This window comes from Salminus brasiliensis, chromosome 23, assembly GCF_030463535.1.
Source record: "Salminus brasiliensis chromosome 23, fSalBra1.hap2, whole genome shotgun sequence".
In the NCBI taxonomy this organism is placed as follows: Eukaryota; Metazoa; Chordata; class Actinopteri; order Characiformes; family Bryconidae; genus Salminus; species Salminus brasiliensis.
This window is the reverse complement of record NC_132900.1, coordinates 5,934,418-5,955,336: the sequence shown is the minus strand read 5'-3', so window position 1 is coordinate 5,955,336 and position 20,919 is coordinate 5,934,418. Positions and strand designations below refer to the sequence as shown.

Below are 20,919 nucleotides of genomic sequence, written 5' to 3'. Positions count from 1 at the left end.
AAACACCAAGAAGAAGGAAGAAGAAAACAATGAGGTTTATTCCCAAATTACACACTACTCCTTATGTAGTGTATTTTACAAATGGAGAAATAACAGATCTTAATATAATGACTCATTTTAAATAACTTATTAAATTACAAATTTCAATGTAACTCAAAACAGAGAAATATATATTTGTAATAGAACAGTATTTACAGTTATTCACATGAGGGAATCTGAAATCTAGAGCTGTTGTGTGCTATTTAGTGCGTTGTGACGTCAGGGTTTTCATAAAGCTCAGTTTTCCCCGTCAACACAACAACACTGAAAACAGATTTCAACACTGATTTCAGAGTTTACTAAAATTAGAGAAAGCAAAAATGGCACTTTCGGATGGACGGGAGGCCAAAACAGACAAAACCTGAATCTCAACCCCACTGAACTAATTTTGAATAGTGCTGTTAACGTTAATGTGTTAATCTTTTGTTTACGCAAATTAATCATCTCACCAAGTTTGGCCCCAGCGTCCTTCTGTAGGTCCCTCTCTTTACAGGGCCTAGTGACGTATTAGAGGTTTTATTCAGCAATGCAAACACAGCGTCCCTACTGTTGAGCTCAGAGGGTAGATTACACTTTATTTTTTGCTGAAATATAGATTACATTACACACACACTCACACACTGCTGCTCCTCTCTTAGCTCTTAGCTAATCCAGCCCAGTGACTGACCATCCATTTATCTCTTAAAAAGTAGTTGAAGCATTTTGTCTATTAAAGCTTCTGTGTCCGAACTTCGTTGTGTTCCCACATTGTTCCCAATGTATGCCCACATTTATTTGTTCTCCCGCCCAAACATTTAAGGACGTGCTAGCTAGCACTTGTCAAGGGGTGAGATACACATAATAGGCACCAAGTAAACAGTCAGACCTTCAAGTCGATGTGTTGAAAACAGTAAAATTGACTAAGCTTAAGAATGTGAGCCAAATTGTAATGGATCAGAGCATCTCCAAAACATCAGGCAGGTCTTATGGGGGTATTCATGGTATGCAATGCAGTGGTCAAGGCCTACCAAAAGTAGAACTGGCTGCAGGGTCATGAGCACCCAAGCCTCACTGATGCAATACAGTTATTACATGTGATTCTTAGAGGCACCACCACTTTCTGGCATAAAGTGGTCCGTACCACTTTACCACTTACAGGATGGTAGGTGTCTTGGTGAAAGATACCACAGGACACCTTCAGAGGTTATGTGGAGCTCATGCCTCCATGGGTCTGCCCTGTTTTATACAGTATTTATTTTTTAGATGTGAAGTAGGATTGTGTGAAACAGTGAATTAGATGGAAAACAGATGCATTTATAGTGCCCTCTAGTGAATAGCTAGAGCATATGAGGGACTGGGAAATGGATCCATCATTCAATACAATGACTATTCAAGGCCAGAGTCCCATGGAGACAAAATGCATAATATTGTATGGGGTCAGTGTTTTCTTCTTCTACTCCGATGCTACGATACCCCCATACTCTTAAATGAATCGTATGCCATTGAACATGTTGGGGATCACAGAGGTTCAGAATGGACTCCTTGATTGCCTATACATTCCTAGTTGTGGAGAAAATGTCATGGATGCATCATCACACCTAACATTTTTGTTTTGCAGTTTTGTTTCTGCTTCTCCGTCATTTTCCTCTTCTTACTTCTATCTTGTGATTTTTCCTTACGCGACATGGCTTTATTTTTAATCTCCACGTGTTTCCTCTGGTTGTTGGTTTGGTCGTGTCCACAAAAGCAGAAGAGCCTAGTTTGGCTGCTGTCTGCTTTGGTGAAATCATTTTGCCGAATTTACACTTAAAATAAATAAGACCAGAGAAGACAAACTGCCCGCTATCTTCGTTAATGTCAATAAACCAGCTAGCTATATGCTAACTAGCTAACATTACTACACTAAAAAAATATGGTTGAAACCATATTCGACTAAAAACAATAGAAATAATGTTATGTATTTGGAGTTATCCAACACCAAATACCAAATTTGGTTGATAAGCTAAAGATAAAGCATCACTTAATAACAGCTAGCTATTAAATGATAATATTAAATTATATATATATATATATATATATATATATATATATATATATATATAAAATATATATATATAATTAAATCTTAGATATTAAATGTTAGCTTGATAACATTAGTTAGCATAGCTAGCTACAGTGCTAACTAGCTAACGGTCGTATTGTGTCCGCTGCACGCGGCGCGAAATTATCGAGCACCTCGCAGCTTGAGGGGCGTGTCTGCGCCCGTATACGAAAGCCGTGCACTTCAAATAGTCAATAATCAATAATTCTCTTCTAAAGTAGATTACTCTCATAATTTCAGTTTTTGTGTAAATATTTCTGTGAAGTCTGACAGTAGTTAAAATATTTCAAAAAAAAAAAAAAAAGTATAGTAGTATTATATGTCTAGTATTAAATATAGTAGTTTATTTGTGTCTATTAACAATGCCATCCAATCACACACTTTCTTTTTTTAATAACTGTACTCAGATATAAATATGGAGATTAAACACTCGACATTAGCTACACCATGCCCCGGGGTAGGCACATGCTGGCTGTGCACAGACTGTTGCTCTTGCCCGATTGGTTGGAAAATATAAAATAAATAAAGATTATTCCAGAACAAAAAATGACATGAAGAGAATGTGGGGATCTACAAGCCAACCTCACTCAGCTGGCTAAAGTTTCTGGCTGGAAAAATTGGGAGGAGTACTTATTTATTTAGCTCTTACAGAGTGATGCATAAACCTAAATGCAGCTAGGATGAATGAATCAGGACAGAAGTGATCTTTAAAAACAAATCAGGAAGATGTCCACTTAGGAAAGTTTTACAAAATGCAAAAGGTCAAATAATCTCATTTTTTAGTACAAAAGTAAAAAATCTTGTAATAAATGAAAAGAAACTGAATCTTTAGATGTAAAATAAGCCATGTTTATTCAGTAATCAAGGCATTGATTCCTAACCTCTCTGTTTCTCAGAGAAAAATAATGACATCATAAATCAAAAGATTTTAGCTCACTCGTCATCATGGAAATAAACAAAAACAAACGCTGCCATCATTGTTGATTTGGTTCTTCAAAGCTCGGTGTCTCTAATCTGGAAACATGGTAGTTGCAGAGTCATTTACAGTTACAGTGAGACAATAAGCCCAAAGCTTCTGTCCACTTGGGACTGAAGAGTTTAGTAGTGGTCATACAGGTGAAAGGTCAGAGATTACATTCTCTTCAGGACAATTTGCACAGAGAAAGAAAATCAAATGAACTCCGCTACATCTATTGCACATACTGCATTCACATCCCCACATGTACGTACACACAACCACACACACCCAGGATGTCATGCTCATACGTCTACCACAAGTCACAGTCACTCACACATGTACACACTTACATACCCCTGTTAATGCTCATACGCCCTCATACATACATCCAAACACACGCACACAACAAAATAGTGCCAAACCCAAAAGTACAGTAAGCACAAATAAAATCTGGCAATTAAAAAAAACGAGAAAAAAAGTGAAAGAATATGAACAGCTTTCTTTAACCCTGGCCTTAATCGTGTCCAGTTCAGACCAGTGTGGCCAAGTTCAGTTACAGTCTTTAAGTGTATGGTGCTTGTTCTGTATCTGTGCTGAATAAATGTATTTGAGAAGGGTGTGTGCATGTATGTAAACAGTCCTACTAGATGGTCCTTTGCTGTTGGCGCGCAAACGTCAGTCACGTACGTTTTTAATGCCAGAGAGTCAAGAGTGGTATCGAATTCAGTTACAAGCTTGGAAAATGTCAAAAGTCTGTGGTTGTGGATGTGCATGTATGTGCATGTGTGTGTATTGTGGATGTGCATCCGGTACGGGTTAAAGCCTGGATGAATTCAGTAGGTGGTTGCTGGGGCCTCGCGGGTTGAGCTAAACAGAAGCTCCGCCTTTGAGCTGATGAAGTAAGTCACCACAAGAGACACAAGCAAGACAGCCACGCCCACTCCCAATGTCATCATCTTGAGGCGAGAGAAGACAAACAACATATTTATGTATTATTATACAAGTAACCTGCACGGGAGTTTATATAGAAATTAAATAAAACAAATGATCAAAAACCCTTAAGCGATTACAAAATGACAGCTTTAAAAGTATGTTAATCTCAGCAATGACAATACCTCAAGCTGTGGACTTGCAACCAGAAAGATGCGTGCTCCTATGGTCTTCCAGCGTGACTCTGTCCATGTGGAGTACTCCTTGGAGCCGTACTCCAGAAGCTCGAAGGCAGGGGACAGTGCTTTGGCCAGGCGCACAGATGCACGTACACAATAAGAGTCTGTTGTGCCATTAGCCGAGACAGGCCCAGATATCCACGAGTATGAGTACAACTGCAAGTGAGAAAGGAAAGGAAGAGATATTTAATGGTCTGTGACTAATTCCATATTGTAGGTTCATTTGATTTTTCTATATGATGATTATGATGATGCTGGGCTTCAAATAGAAATAAAAACAGGAGAGCATTTATATTTTAGAGTGGCTGCTTCGCCCAAAAATGGGGCGGAGGCATTACAGAAGGAAAAAGTACCCAGCTGTGCTGCTCTCTATCAAAGCAGCAACTGACCGATTATCAAAACCATCCTTAGCAGCCCTAGAATGGGCTGTAAATATCTATTTTGGCCAATTATGAGGATATGAAACTGTGCTTTTTTGCTTCTGGAGTTGGACACGTACATCTTTGCTCAGGCCAGGCACATTGTTAGGGTTCTGGCACTGACTCTGGTTAAGGCTGAGGACCGTCCCGGTCATGTTGGCTAGAATAAACTGCACAAAGCGAGTTACGCTCTTCACAGTGTTATCCAGCCGCAGGCCGATGTAGTACTGAGGAGCACCAGACCCTGCAGAGGACAGAGAAAGAAGAGAATTACTAATTACAAAAAATAGCCATTTCATATATGTCATAATTTATAAATATCAATATATAAAAAAGTGAGTTACCTTGCGTTTTTTAAGGTGGTAGTAACTTCAGGCTTCTGCAGATGGCACAGGTATGATCGGGCTATAAATGCTGGCCGTAAATGTGGCGTGTGCGACGAGATTCACAGATTAAGAAGAGTAGTAAAGTGCAGTGAAGATGTGGAAAATGGGTCGCAAAGCAGATGTTAATGATTAGCAAAAAGAAGTGATTGCATTTGTGCGTGCCAAAGACCATAGGGTGGAGGGTGTAGCTGAATCTGCAGGTGTATGAAAGTGTACAGTTATATGGGTCTACCCGTAGTGGCAGAAATCCCAGTGTACAGTGGCACTTCCATACACCTGCAGATTTAGCCATTTCCTTAAGACGATGGCCTTTGGCAGGCCCAAAATGCAATTATATCTTTATGCCAATCAATAACATCTGCTTTACGACCCATTTTCCACACAACCCATTTTCAACATTTCTCAATCTATGAATCCAGTCATACCCCGCAGGTATTAATAGCCCGATCATCCTCGTGCAACGCCAGCAGCAAGAACCTGACGTTACTACTACCTTACCTCTGGGGAGCTTTATATACATAATAACTTTGTTTATTAAATTCTGTTAATTAAGTGCAGTTATTAAAAATGTACAGATGTGTGTTCTCTATGCAGGAAAAAATATGATTTTGAGCTATGGCTTCTAAACACACCTAGAATTGAACCGCGTCCAAGCGCCTCAGGGGGCAGTAGGGAACTGAACCAACTATTATTAGACTTGATCAGGAATCCATACAGCAGCTTGGCCACCTGGCAGAAAGAAAGAAGAGAGGAAGACAGAGCAGAGTAGAATAGTATAATGAGTTATTTCAGTTCCTCCTAAGCTTAGCCATTCCACTCCTTCTGGCATCTGATCATATGAGGAAAGAATGACTGTCATGTGATGTGGTCATGTGACTCACTGTCTTGGTGTCTGCAGTGATGTTGTTGAGAAATCGGTCTTCTCCTCCGGCCTGCTTATACAGTGAACGAGCAACTAGAGTAGCCACTTCACTGAGAGACTAAACAGAGAGGGAAATTAGACATTCAGAAATTGGTGAAACTGGGCATGCTGGGTTCCTAATAGAAAGAGGTAAAAGGGTGTATTGGCCTGTTTGGAATAGTGAGTTACTGGTACCTTGGCAGCCTCTGTCTCATACTCTAGCTGTTCCTCTGGGCTCAGGCCAGGAGGATACGTCACATTCAGGTATTCAGGCGTGTCATACAGACTCTCATAGTACCTGTATCAGACATGCAGAAAGATTTTGACTTCTCAGTAAATCAGTTTATGATTTCTAACCACACCCTTCAAGTACATTTCCAGTAGGTCAACTGTTCCAGTTTCAACATACACTATATGGACAAAAGTATTGGGACATATTGGGTATTTCTTCCTGAATCAATGTAATTTCTAAAAATGTTTATTATGCTTTTGTTGGAGTAATTATCTCTACTGTCCAGGGAAGGTTTTCTCCTAGATTCTGGGGCATTGATGTGAGAATTTGTTTACCGTGCACCTGGCATTAGGCATGGTGCCAATAGGTTCATGTTTACCTGCTCTGGACTGTGTGTCTCTGGAAGAGGTGTCCACAAACATTTGGACACATACTATATGCACAAACGCATACTTTTGTCCATTTAGCGAACTCTAGTACCAGTTGGCACACGTTCCTAATTTCCTACCACACAGACAATTCTGTAGGTGGCTCAATCAATCATATGCAGCACCTGTTGGTAAAGGATGATCGGTGGTCTGCAAACACCACGCCTGGGATAGGCCGAGCCCGCAGGAAGCGCTGGAAGGAGGAGGGAGGTAAGGCCTGAGTCGTGTCAGGCTCGTCCACTGAGAGTTTGAGCGAGTCAGCTGCAGTCCGGATGTTTGCCACCAGCTTTACAACCTGAAAAAAAAAGAAAAGAAAGGAAGAATGAAACGAACTAGGTCCTGCTATGAACCTATGAACTCCTATGAACCTTCCTCACTTACCTCCTCGTTCACCGAGATGTTTTTACGTGACACAGGGTCTGAATGCATCCACAGATTCTGTCCGTTCCTCAGCCCAACCTAGAAACACATGGATGTGCGAGTATGAGTGCATGTTTTTGACATTTTAGGGGCATAAATGTCTTGACTATATAAAGAAACTAGAGACACAGGAAGAAAAATAGTACATATAATGCATATTGGAGGCATTAAACATAGGTACTTGCCTACATATACAATGTGTATGTAGGGGTAACATTACCTAAGGCACTTACATGCAGTAATGCACATTATATATGAGTATTATCATTTCATAAAGTTACACAGTACACATATAATGCATATACATGGACAATATTACCTATAAAGTAATTACAGTACACACACACACACACACACCATAGTACGTATATGTACTTGCATACACATAATACACATGGGACATTGATATAACACATAATTAGTTGTATAAGTACATAGGTGGCCATTACTATGATATATGGTCACCCTTTTAACAAAAATAACCCAATATTAGTGTGTGTTTGAGTTTGTGTGTGTGTGCTTGAATGCCTCAACACTAACCTGTCCAATCTCCAGCATTGAGTGCACGTTGTCCAAATCAATCACAAATTTAGCGTTCTCCATATCATACACCATCCGGGAACTACCAATGTAATCAAAGGCTTCCTGAGATGAGAAGGAAAAGACAAGAATTACACACACCAGCGTATGGCAGATAGTGTAAATGCAACCACATTGCATGTGATCTAACATAAAGAACATTAAAATGATCTCAACTGAGTTCGATTATTTTGTAACTAGAGGAACCACGCATGAGTCTGAAACAGTCGATAAATCAATAAACCAGTTTTTTAGGAGGACTTTTGGCAAAAAACATGATCCCCAGCATTAATAATTATTATAGCAATCAAGTCTAATTTATAGTAACATTCCAAACTTACCCCCTGGAAAAAGGTGAAGAAGATATTGCGTGTAGGAGGAGCTTCTTGAGTGACAGGATACAGAGCCTGAGCGGCGGCCAGGAGAGTCACGATACCAGAGACTGTTCCCTCAGCTGATGTAGCAATGTCCCAGAAAAACGACCGTCCATCCAGCTGTGTGTGTGTTTGTGTGAGAGAGAGAGAGAGATAGAGTGAGAGCATGAGAGAGAGAGAGAGAGAGCGATTATCTACAGCTAGACAGAGAACAGAAGACTCTATTGGCATTGATATGGGATTCCAGGGCTGATGCAGACATCTTAGACTCTCTCATGTTCATATTTGCTGACGCACATGCATGAACATTTATAAAATCTATGGATAAAAGTATTGGGACACCTGGTCATTCATTTTTTGGCATTAGGCATGGTGCCAATAGGTTCATGTTCATCTGCTTCTATTCTATTGGTAATACATCTTGACAGGGACTAGTCCAGCTGTGTGTGTGGGTGTGTGGTCATTTGCACATCTGTGTTATCAATAGGTGCAAAATAAAGTAACTGAATGCATTCTTCTCACTTCCTGGAACTTACCCTGGTCGCTGCTATGACCACGCTCTCGTTCTCTTTGTGGCCCTTGACGCTACTGTTGAGCGGCCGGATGGACGCCCACACATTGAAGTCATTGAGTGGATCACATAGTTTCTCTGCGGAAACAATAGGACCACAAGTTTGCTTTCATAGCCTCTGGTTTTCTCAGACAGGGATTAAGCCTTGTCCTGGACCACACAGCGTTGAGGTGGAATGGAGGACCCACACAAAAACCCTGTATTTCATTTTACCACAAGTTGAATCTCATGATGAATGTGACGAAACAATAGAAACAAACAAAACGACGCCCCCCCCCCCCTCCCCCAACTGTAAAGCTGTAAACTGTGCGTGTACCTGGGTTGATGCTGAAGCTGTTCTGTAGGTCAGTGCGCCTCATGCAGGTCACTGTGTCCGTGACGGCGTGCATGTGAGAGAACAGCTGCATGGCACAGAGCGGGTACTGGGGTGCAGTGCCATTAACACGCATGTTATGATCCTCATAGCACTGCCAGAAAATGAAATATGGCGTTAGTTATATACAGCATCTATCCGTTTAAACTGAAGCTGGAATAACACTACTTTTTCTATTCTGAAACCAACATAAAGCGAACAGTTCTGCTATGTTTAAATAAGATCCATTCATGCCATTTTACTCAGTGTCTCCCCTTGTTCACATTGTTTTTCCCAATACAACTTTGAAACAAAGAAATTAAGATTTTGGCCTGTATTTACAGAGGTGAGATAATTTGTCGCAGTCCGAGTCCAGCGTTTGTTAGCCACATGAGCCTAGCATCTCTTGCAGACTGTGCAATAAGGCTGTACATCTTATTGCATATAAACACAACACCTTCATTTACACAAATGCACAAAAACACACACACATACCTTGCGGATGACCTGGGTCTGATTGTCATTTTGGAGAAAGAAGATGGGGAAAGCAAAGTCTTCATAGGACAGGTTGTTTCCCAGAGGATTCCACAATGTATTATTACAATTGGCCAATTCTGGACCATAGCGGTCTCCGTACACACCTGACAGGAAACAAGCAGAATTTATTCTATAAACCCCTACAGGCTTGTACCAGTCATTACAACCCAAGCTTACACACAATTCTAGCTTTCTTCTCATCTAGCTTTACAGATGTTCATTGACTACATCATTCAATAATTAAATAATTGAATATTTAACAGTCTAACAGTCAGTTTAAAAGTCTTTGCTGTTTTAATACAAACTCACCTGTGTTCTGGTTGGGGCAGGATGTGTGTGGGGAGAAGCCATCAGCTGGGGCTGTACTGGAGCTTATGACAGCCACACCTGCAACCCTGCTGGAGTTCTTCATCCTCGTCATGGTCGGCCTTCACAAGAAAACACACCAAAAACACAACTATGAAGAAGTGTAAAGAATGACAGAACTGAACTTAGTGCTGAGGTTTGTGAGTATGCATGCGTTAGAGCTGTTCAGTCATACTGAGGCTACAAGGGTGCAATATGAGAAGATGAGCCTGTTTCATATCCCAGGTGTTTCAGAGTTTTGTGAGGGTTTGGATGAACACTTGTGGTCCAAAAAAAGTTACCTGTAGTAGCAAATATATCAAATATATGCACCTGGTGAAGAAAGCTGCCTCCATGAGTACCATGTAGGGAGGATGAGGTCCACTGGTGAGGATCCACTCCAGGTCTGCTTCTCCCTCAAACACATGGAGGACCCCAGTGTCCCCAGATATAGAGGCTAGAACACAGAGGGGGACACTGATGAGACATGTGTTACCAACTGGTGTCCACAGGAATTTTAAGCTGAAGCACTAGATCACACAAAAACTATTATTATTATATGGCAATACTACACACAATGGTGCCTTAATGCTGTATCCAGTGTTATACTGCCAGCAGAGCTGTACTGTTGCTCTAATGTTGAGTGACTTACACTGGCAGCCTATCTGATGTGTGGCATTGAGCAGCCGGACGCATGGGACTGTGTTGTTTAGCTGAATGTAGATCTTCTGATCTACAGAGCTACAGCTCACATCTAGATCAAAAGGAAATGAACAAACATGTAAAAAATGTAATATACAAGACAGATATGATAACTTTATTACAAGCAAAACTCATAACCAGTTATGTTTTTCAGGCCTAAGATACTGTATACATCATCTACATTTGTGTACATCACCCCTGACAGATACACCACACGGACAAAAGTATTGGGACACCTGCTCATTTGCTGTATCTTCCAAATGAAAGGGTGTGTATATATATATATATATATATATATATATATACAGTGAGTCCAAGAAGTATTTGATCCCTTGCTGATTTTCTTCGTTGGCCCACTAATAAAGACATGATCATTCTATACTTTTAATGGTAGATGTATTCTTACATGGAGAGACAGAATATTAAAAAGAAAATCCAGAAAATAAATCTAAGGAATATATATTAATTGATTTGTATTTCATGGAGTGAAATAAGTATTTGATCCCTTAGTATTCATTAGCAGTTCTGGCTTTTACAGACCAGTTAGACACTCCCAATCAACTTGTTACCTGACCTGAAGCCACCTGTTCTCACTAATCACTTGTGTGAAAAACACCTGTCCACAGAATCAGACAGATCACACAGATTTCAAGTCTCCAACATGGGTAAAACCAAAGAGCTGTCACAGGACCTCAGAGTCAGAATTGTTGACCTTCACAAAGCTGGAATGGGCTACAAAAAGATTAGTAAGGTGTTGGATGTGAAAGTAACAACTATTGGTGCAATTATCAGAAAGTTTAAAGAGTATAACATGACAATCAACAGACCTCGGCCCGGTGCTCCAAAGAAGATTTCGCCTCGTGGGGTGGCAATGATGCTGAGAACAGTCAGAAATCGTCCTGCAACCACTCGGCAGGAGTTAGCAAATGACCTGAAGGCAGCTGGGACCACAGTTTGCAAGGAAACAATTGGCAACACTTTGCGCAACAATGGATTCACATCCTGCAGTGCCCGAAAGGTACCCCTGCTGAAGAGAGCACATGTGGAGGCGCGCCTCAAGTATGCCAATGATCATTTGAAAGATGAACCAAGTTATTGGGAGAAGGTTTTGTGGTCAGACGAGACCAAAATTGAACTTTTTGGCCTCAACTCCACCCGCCATGTGTGGAGGAAGAAAAATGCTGCCTATGACCCCAAGAACACTGTGCCCACCGTCAAGCATGGAGGTGGAAGCATAATGTTTTGGGGGTGTTTCTCTGCCAAGGGTACAGGGCTACTTCACCGCATCACTGGGAAGATGGATGGAGCCATGTACCGCACAATCCTGAGGGACAACCTCCTCCCCTCTGCCAGGGATCTGAAAATGGGCCGTGGTTGGGTCTTCCAACATGATAACGACCCTAAACATACAGCAAAGGCAACAAAGGATTGGCTCAAGAAAAATCACATTAAGGTCATGGAGTGGCCCAGCCAGTCGCCAGACCTCAATCCGATCGAAAATCTATGGAGGGAGCTGAAGGTCAGAGTTGCCAAGCGACAGCCCACCAACCTTCATGATTTAGAGAGGATCTGCAAAGAAGAGTGGGCCAAAATTCCCCCTGGTGTGTGTGCTAAACTTGTGGTTAACTACAACAAACGTCTCACCGCTGTGCTTGCAAACAAAGGCTTTGCCACTAAGTATTGAGTGTGTTTGGCAAGAGGGATCAAATACTTATTTTCCTCATTGAAATACAAATTAATTAAAATATATTCTTTAAAATTATATTCTGGATTTTTGTCTTGATATTCTGTCTCTCCATGTTAGAATATATCTACCATTAAAAGTGCAGAAGGATAGTGTCTTTATTAGTGGGCAAACAAAGAAAATCAGCAAGGGATCAAATACTTCTTGGACTCACTGTATATATATATTAAAGAGAGAGAGAGAGAGAGAGAGAGTTGATCCTGCTTTTGTTGGAGTAACTGTCTCTACTGTCTGTACTGTGAGCTCCGGATGTTGAATGTTCACCACCCCACGTCATCCCGAACGTACTGGATGGAGAACCAGCCGTCATTCCAGAGAACACGGTTCTTCCACTGCTCCACAGCTCAATGCTGGGGGGCTTTATACCCCTCTGGCCCACATCTGGCATCAGGCACGGGGCCAATAGGTGCATGCTGATCTGCTCCAGGGAATCCTATTCTATTGGCAGTACTTCTCTACAGGGACTCAACAAGCTGTGTGTGCATTTGCACATCTTTGTCAGCAACGGGTGCATCTCGAAGTAGCTGAACGTATTCATTAAAGGGCTGTCCACAAATATATGGACAAACAGTGTAATAGTAGTCTACATTTGTGTACAGCACCACTGACAGATATTCAGGCCCAAAAAGTTGAAAATCAGAGGCAGTGGTGGCTCAGCGGTTAGAGCGCCGGGCTATTGATAACAGGGTTGTGGGTTCGATTCCTGGGCTTGGCAAGCTGCCACTGTTGGGGCCTTGAGCAAGGCCCTTTACCCTCTCTACTCCCTGGGCACTGGAGTTGGCTGCCCACCGCTCTGAGTGTGTGTACTCACTGCCCCTAGTTCACTAGTGTGTGTGTGTGTGAGTGTGTGTTCACTACCACAGATGGGTTAAATGCGGAGGACACATTTCGCTGTACAGTGACAAATACGTGTACTTTTACTTTTACTATGTGCATGTACCCACAATTCCTGCATTGGTGCACTATGATTAAGGGTGTCCCGTCATGGAAAACTACACACAGAAATTAATGTAATAAATAAACAGCAGCACAAAAACACCATAAACTCCATGATGAACAAAATGTTGCATATAGGCCCTTTAATCTTAGCGCGAGGATCCTTCCCAAGCCCAGACACGCGCCCAGACGGTAACGTTTAATACAGGTTGAGATACAATAATAATAAAAGAGTTGAATGTATAATATTTAATAAAAAAATAAAGAGACAACACCTAAGCATAATATAGCAAAATATAGCTAATCGCGTCTGGGCGTTTCTCACAGGGCGAGGGAGAGTGGAAGGCGCAGCCGGCGTTCGGCTCGACAGCAGCGGATTGAAATGGAAAACGACGCCCGAGCCATCCTGGAAATAACAATTAGGTCAGGAAACGGTGTCAGAGCAGACCAGGTGTTACTTACACGTGTGAAAGAAACTAATGACCAACAAATGAAGCCATTTGAAGGACTCCGGACCCATCTTCCTTCTTTATATTCACGGACCAGGCAAAACAAAGGAAACGGCCCTCTATTTTTTCCGGGTCCGCTTTTGGTGTGTGCTGTGCGGCGCCCATGCACTGCCACCTGCTGGACTTCCATTTGCAATGAATCATACAAATATTATACTTTTTCTTTGTATATATTATACATTTAAGAGGACAAAGCTACAGAATCCACTTTTTCACAAGCTTTTAGCAGTCAGCAATACTATTATTTTAGGTATAGTCTATTGGATTGTCCGCTTGAAGATTTTTAGGTGCGCATCTTTCCTACAAGTTACGGTAACTTTAGAAAGGTCGCTAGCTAGTTCCTCCGCTTCTCCTGAGCGCTGTCCGGGAACAAAACATTGCAAACATTGAGCGGGTTTACACTCTTTTAGTCCTTTTTTTTAATAATTCACTTTACCCACCTCTGCTGGGCTGAGGTGGAAGTAAAGACTACGTTTTAATTTTGTAGTTTAGGAGTTGTTATGTAAAGCAGATGGATAACATGCCCAACAGTGTTGCTCTCCAAAAACAAATAGCATCCATCATGGACGTGCTTGCCAAAGCCGCTGTGGCAGAAATCAGCAAAGTGGTGGACGATGGCGTGGTCATGTTACGGCTGGAGATCTGTGAACGAGAAAACGAAATCGACACCTTGAAGAGGAACCTGCAAATCGTGTCTAATGAGCTGCGGGCTACTCGCCGTGCTCTTGTCCGGGAGTGTGTTAGTGGTCGGTCGAGACAGCTGGAAGGTGGCTAAAGCTTTGATCTGTTGAAATAATAAGCTCCAGAAATGATCACATAAGCTTACTTTTATAAAGTTCTAGATTATAGAGCTTGTGAAACTTGTGGGGAAACTATACTGCTTTAGTATTGTGGATAAAAGTGAAGTTGGCTCTTCCCCCCCCCCCCCCCCCCTGAATTTTCCATTCCACCTTAAGTGCTGCATTGGAGACCGTCCGGCAGCTTCAGGGTACAGGCTGAAGTACTGTAGTATTTAAGGTGGAACGGAAAACTGGAAAAGGGAGCAAAAACTGCATCCTCGTGATCATAGACTGATTTAACCAAAAAGTTCAGTCTAATCTTGGACTTTTTTAGGCTAGGATTAACCTAGTCTAAGAAATTGGCTAAATATGATCATAGAAGGTTATAACAGAAGAAGCCCTGCATGAGGAAGTGCCTGCAAACCTTTGGACCTCTGTTGGCTGTTTTTCTGACCATAGTGTTGGTCTAGGTCTAGTCTCTAAAACTAACCAGTATTGTATTTGAGCTGTTAGCTACATCTATGAGGACTTTGAAATATCCGAAACATCCAGCAAACAATCTCTTCATGGTTGTGTTTACTGTAATTTGTCTTCTAAATATTACAGGAGTCAAAGAAAAAGACCAGAGAAGAACCGAAAAGGAGTCTGGAGGGGATGATCTGAACGTGCAGAGAGAAGCTGTCAGCACGTCAGCGCCCAGAGTAAAGGTTAAGCTTGAACGTGTTGAAGATGATGAGGAAGTGCAGGTGGTTCAAGATGCAAGCCAAAATACAAGGACGGGACTGGCCTTGCCTTCTGGTTCTACTGCGAACGAAGAGCTCGCCCAGGTGTGGTCGTCAGAAGAAAACACGGAAATGCACTCTCCTGAGTATTTCCGTTCCACATACGATCAGACAAATCACCGGTCAGATCCTGCTGTCTCTATGGAGAGGAGTTATGATCCACTCAAGGACAGAATGGAGGCAAGGTGTCCAAATGGAGAAGACATAGCTAGACACAGCGAGCCCTCCACAGATAGCCTGCATGTAGCTACAGATGACCTACTGAGAGCGCCAAATGGCACAGGCCTTCAGCACTCCCACTCACACCCACACAATGCACTCATACACCCACACCCTGAGGGTCACGGTAACTTCAGTGCCCTCGGTGTTCCTGCCAGAGGGAGGCCAATGAACAGGGCAATGGACGTGGATAAGAGACGTTTTCCTTGCATGTTTTGTGGCAAGACTTTTGATCGGCTTAGTCACGTGGAGAGGCATCAGCGCATACACACTGGGGAGAAGCCTTTCAGCTGTGGGTTATGTGGCCGGGGCTTCACACAGAAGAGCAGCTTGAAAAGCCACCTGAAGACCCATCGAGGTGAGACGTGCTCTGTTAGGGCACCTGAAACACACTTGAATTAGGAAGTTTAATCATATAGTAGGTAAAACTTAAATTTCAGCAGTCAGAACTCATTGGTTTGACTAATTTGAAGTTATATATGATAATACAGGTAGACTCTGTGCTATGTCTCTATTTTAATACAAAAGGGTGGATAGAATAGTATACACCCTATACACCCTAAGTAGTTGTATAGTTATGCTATGAATTTATTATAACCCCCCCCCACCACCACCACCACCACCACCAATACACAAATTATAGGGTGCCAAAATGTGGATTACTGATATAAGCTATTGCATACATATAGTTAGATCAAATAGAGATCAAATCTGATCTGTTGTGATCAGATTCTTGTTATCTGCCTGTAGCCAGACATCTGGACATCACAAATCTGCATGGGTCGCTGTGTTGCGTGCTGGTCACCAGTGTAGCCATGCTGGTGATGTGCCTTTCACTCATGGAAGTAGGGTACATCATCTCACCCTCAGACGCCCTGTCAAGTCACGGTTCAGAACTCTTGCTGGCGCTTGCTGCTTGGAACCCCGCACTTCCGTCACTCTGGATTTGATGTGGTCGTTGTTTGTGGCAAAATATGCTTTCAAATCCGATTTCAGCGTCGAGCATCCAGACTGGGACGTGTCTGTACAAATCCGATTGTAATTGCATCTCAAACCACCTTAAAATGCTATGATTTCATGTGGGTTTTTTGCTGTTTAAACTGTCAAATCTTTCTGGGTCCAATTTATATAAGACAAGTTGGATTTCGGCTGGCCGCCTGAATGTATTTCTGGTTAATTAAATTTTAGTGCAGTGTGTGTGAAAGTTTGAAGAGGGGCGGGGGGAATAATAAAGCACAGCCTTATTTTTGGGTTGGGCAACAGTCTAAGTGTTGGTTCTATCATCGGGACATGGGGTTTCATCTCCAGTAATGCCACAGCCAAACTGAATGTCCATGTCCATTAAAAAATTATTGAATTATTGTGATGATATTTATGCCACATATGGTGCCACGGTGTGGTTGAGCAAGAAAAGCACAACACTGTGCAGGCATCTTGCCTACCAGTACCGGAATTGCCCACCCCTACCCTAGGTCTACTAAGAAAATGTGTGCTGTCTTTGCAGTGTTCTTTAATTTTCACATCATTTTCCCCCTCCCTCTTTCAGTTTCTGGGCTGCCTGATGAAGACAACCACTTCAGTAATGAATGGCATATGGCGCCTCATTGTGAGGAGCAGATCGCTGCCCACTCATACATAAACAGTCAAGAGACACACACTGAGGACCAGAATACACACGTGTCGTGTCTGACCCAAGAAAACACTCACTTCATCAACCTAGAGGATGAGGGGTTGGAGCAGCCAGTAGATCCGGTAGATCACCAGTCAACACTTACCAATCCAAACAGCAGCCCAACAGATGGAACCGAGAAGTATGCTGACTTCTGTGAGATAGAAGGTACTGATGACGAGGTGGTTTGTGTGCTGGAGGATGGTACGAAGTCTGAGGAGAAAAATGAGGATCAGAAAGACCAGACAGTGAATGATTTCATACCAGAAGAGCCTAGACGCCTCAGCTCTGGATCTGAGAGCGTAGAGGGTGAGGAAGACACACAGGCTCTGAATTCAGTAAATGCTTTAAATGCAGCTGCCACTGAAAAAGACCTGGAGTACTGTTTACCTCAGAGCAAGTATCACTTAGAGGCTACCTCAACCATCATACACTCATGGGAAGCTCCTGCAGTGTCCAACACCAAGGGTTTTGAGGGCAACCACATTCATGTGAAGGAGGAAGTGGAAGACGATGACATATCAGCAATGGATGAAGAAGAGGCTAGTCGAGAGATATGTTATTCTTTGCAGTCTGAGGAACACAACGTAGCTTCACCCATAAACCACATTTCGACAGCAGCTTCTCTTGGGACCACAGAGGCAATAATGGTGCCAAATTTACCTTCCAACACTACACCTCAGAGGCCCAGAGTTGCGAACGGGGTGCAGAAGAGGCGAGAAAGGCGCTTCTTCTGCGTTCACTGCGGGAAATGTTTTGACCGGATGAGCCACCTGGACCGGCACCAGCGGATCCACACCGGAGAGAGGCCCTACAGCTGTGGATTGTGTGGCAGGGGCTTCACTCAAAAGAGCAGCTTGAAGGGCCACATGCGGACACACGTGCAGGAACGGGCCTTCCACTGCTCCGTCTGCGGAATGAGCTTCCCCACACGAGCTGGACGCTACCGCCACTGTTGCAACCAAATCGAAACGACAGGCTACTTAAGATAACGCTAAAATTCCTGCTGAGGTTCTGCTGAGGCAGAAGCTGTGTTTAGTTTAGTCTGGACATGTCTGCCAGGAAATGTCTTTTAGTGAAGTAGTTCTTGGAACTCTTTAGCACTTATATATTCTTGTACAATCCCCAGAACGGGCTGTTTTAAACCGTGGTTTCTCACATGAATCCTGAACAGTCTAAAATTGACAGTTGGCAAACTGCTAACTAGCATTTATATCTTGGCCTTGATCTTGGTATAAATGAGTTTATCATTATTAAAGCTGTGGTGTGCAAAGCCAGTCCAAAGGATTGGCGTTAGAGGAAATTCAGGCATATTTGAATGAGTACAGGATATGTTACGCATACTGGATTACTGGATATCTGACCCACATCCCTATGAAATACTGGATCAGGACATGCCTGTCATATAATATTCGTTAGGGTAGTCTGCAAACAAATGTGAGAGATTGTCATTTTTTAATAGATTTTATTGTTGGATCTTAAAGCAGCATTATGTAGCATTTCTACCTTAAAATAGCAGCTTCCTGTTGATGCTTCTTTGACCTGTAGTAGGGAGAGTAGCAGCACTATTGCTGCTACTCCAGGCTGTGAATGCCAGAAACTGCATGGTCATGTACATTTTTTAATATTACTCTATCGCTACAATCTATCACTAGCAATGCCCCCAACACTAGCCGGTTGAAGACTAGCATGTCTCCTCTAGCACATGTGAAGCCAGCCCCTGCCTCTTTTCAAACTGCCACCCAGCATTGCTAGGTAGCCGGTGCGCTCATAGGAAGCTCCGATACAACAGCTGAAAGATCCCTGTGCTGACCAACGTTACACTAGGAGTGATGTGGGATGGAAGTGCCATCAACCCACCCATGAAAGAGCAAGGCCAATTGTGCTCTCTCTCAGACTCTCTTAGGCTGCTGGTGGCAAAGCGAAATGACCCAGAGTTTAAACCGGCAGCCGAGGGGCCAGGAATGCCAATTTTCGCGTAATGCTGCTTTAACTCTTGAATCCACTTGAAGCTGTTTAGTTTGAGGAAATTAGTCAAGAAAGTAGATTAGCAATATTTTTTCAACTCTCTGTCATACCTGGACAGATCCAAGGTGATGTGTCATTTTGTTACTGTAATTACATGTTTCATGTTGTTGCCGAAAAGACAGAAATGACCAAACTGATTTACTGTAGCAAACTGTGCCAGTCGGTGTGTTTCTGAGTATGTCTATAAATAAGATGTTTGTAATCGTTTCTGTCACCTCTTTCCAACCATCGCTCACTAATGCATGGAAATTACACTGTTTCATTGTGGTTGATACTGGCAAAACATAAACAGAACATGGTGAAAATCCCTTTAGTGAGTGTGGGACCTTAATTATTATCCTGTTTTCTCTTGGTTGTTCATGTTGCTAGTTTGTTCTTCATGCACTTGCCTCACAAGACATCTTTGTGCAAAACATTTTACATATCAATCAGTATAATAACTCTGCCAGCACGGTCAGAGAGACAAAACAAGACAACCATATTCACCATTAGTGTTGGACATGGGTGGAATTTGCCCTCCACCTTTAACCCATTCATGCAGTGAACACACATGCCCGGAGCAGAGGGCAGCAATCACTGCAGCACAGGGGGTATCGACCCCACAACCCTGACCCTGTCATCAATAACCTGGTGCTGAACCACTACTGCCCACAAAAATAAAATTACTGGAAAGTATGCAGTCGAGATCCCCACATTTGGGATATCTGCAGGGGTCCACACAGCCGGAGTGCAATGGCCTCACCTTGCCTTCTTGATCATGGTAAGTCCATTAGGTAGGTGTAGTGTATACGCAGAGGAGCAGAAACTCAGAGACACTTGGTGAATGTCAGAAACAATATATAGGCCTCATAACAAAGAAGTGTGGTGTACCTTGTAGCTCGTTCTGTAGCTAACGTCAGTATTTTACCCTGAGCAATATATTTGGACTAGGTTACAGTGCCTTGCTCTTGCCAGTCATAGAAATGGACCCAGTTTTTAAAGGAATAATTTAGCAAACATATTTTTTTTCTGTTATTTTGAGCTTCAACTTTGTGGCTAATGTAGCTAGTTGGCAAGTAATGGACGTTTGTGGCTTTGCTATTCAGTCCAGGGGTACCCCAAGATTGCCTACTGGCTAAAACTGACTTGCTTTTGTGGATGGTGTTGTGTAGGGTAGTGGATAACCACACCACTCCCCCTGTGGTAGGCAAGCACACTATGCAAGTCACTGGCAAGATGCCTAACATGAGTCAAAGTAGCCAGATGCCATGAATTTACAGTTTTTCTGACAAGATTTGACACATTTACCTATAAAAATGGGCAAAACAAAGACAGTCTAGGATACAAACCCTAGTTTGAGAAGCTGTGTCATACAATGTCTTACCAAAACCACACAGGCTTGAAGCATGAGGTTAAAGGCTTTGGTACTGAGGATGTATTGTAAGGGTAAATTGCATATTTTTACCCGACCATAATCTGAATGAAGTTATCTGAAGTACGGCACTCTCACATGTCGTTTATTTACCATGACTCGAAGGGCTGGTTTCCCGGACTAGGGTCACTCTCTGTCTGGGAAATCGGCCCTAAGTGTTTTAATCCGGTGTCTCTTTGTTCTCAGGCCAGCCCATATGGTCTACATTTAGTTCCAGATGAAATCCAAAGGCCATGTGGGTCATTCTACAACCTTTAGGTTTGCAGGTTAAATCAGCCCACTGATTCCCGGCCTATTCCACTTGTGTTTCAAGTTATCAGGCATAATATATGCTTTTCATTACATCTTCT

General features: G+C 42.5%; 2 protein-coding genes across 2 annotated transcripts; one reads left to right on the top strand and one right to left on the bottom strand.

Moving 5' to 3' along the window:
- Positions 1-2,946: 2,946 nt before the first annotated feature.
- Positions 2,947-13,746, bottom strand: ncstn (nicastrin). The gene is made up of 17 exons (XM_072668333.1): positions 13,635-13,746; positions 10,443-10,544; positions 10,124-10,247; positions 9,755-9,873; positions 9,404-9,549; positions 8,873-9,023; positions 8,522-8,634; positions 7,953-8,105; positions 7,573-7,677; positions 6,994-7,071; positions 6,738-6,907; positions 6,148-6,250; positions 5,933-6,031; positions 5,684-5,780; positions 4,746-4,909; positions 4,193-4,402; positions 2,947-4,033 (listed from the first exon to the last, which is right to left on the bottom strand). The coding sequence occupies exons 1-17, from the start codon at positions 13,690-13,692 to the stop codon at positions 3,911-3,913; spliced, it is 2,115 nt and encodes a 704-aa protein (XP_072524434.1). The 5' UTR covers positions 13,693-13,746; the 3' UTR covers positions 2,947-3,910.
- Positions 13,747-14,018: 272 nt separating this feature from the next.
- Positions 14,019-19,360, top strand: LOC140545535 (uncharacterized). The gene is made up of 3 exons (XM_072668332.1): positions 14,019-14,448; positions 15,067-15,819; positions 17,008-19,360. Exons 1-3 carry the CDS (start codon positions 14,193-14,195, stop codon positions 18,120-18,122), a joined length of 2,124 nt encoding a protein of 707 aa, XP_072524433.1. The 5' UTR covers positions 14,019-14,192; the 3' UTR covers positions 18,123-19,360.
- Positions 19,361-20,919: the final 1,559 nt, after the last annotated feature.

Excerpts from the sequence above, each read along its gene's own strand:
- ncstn (XM_072668333.1), bottom strand. The coding sequence starts at position 13,692 with ATGGGTCCGGAGTCCTTCAAATGGCTTCATTTGTTGGTCATTAGTTTC. Across the intron at positions 9,024-9,403 it reads AGACCCAGGTCATCCGCAAG|TGCTATGAGGATCATAACAT; the intron begins GTATGTGTGTGT and ends ATTTTCTGGCAG. Across the intron at positions 5,781-5,932 it reads TCACTGCAGACACCAAGACA|GTGGCCAAGCTGCTGTATGG; the intron begins GTGAGTCACATG and ends TCTTTCTGCCAG.
- LOC140545535 (XM_072668332.1), top strand. The coding sequence starts at position 14,193 with ATGGATAACATGCCCAACAGTGTTGCTCTCCAAAAACAAATAGCATCC. Across the intron at positions 14,449-15,066 it reads TCGGTCGAGACAGCTGGAAG|GAGTCAAAGAAAAAGACCAG; the intron begins GTGGCTAAAGCT and ends TAAATATTACAG. Across the intron at positions 15,820-17,007 it reads CCACCTGAAGACCCATCGAG|TTTCTGGGCTGCCTGATGAA; the intron begins GTGAGACGTGCT and ends TCCCTCTTTCAG.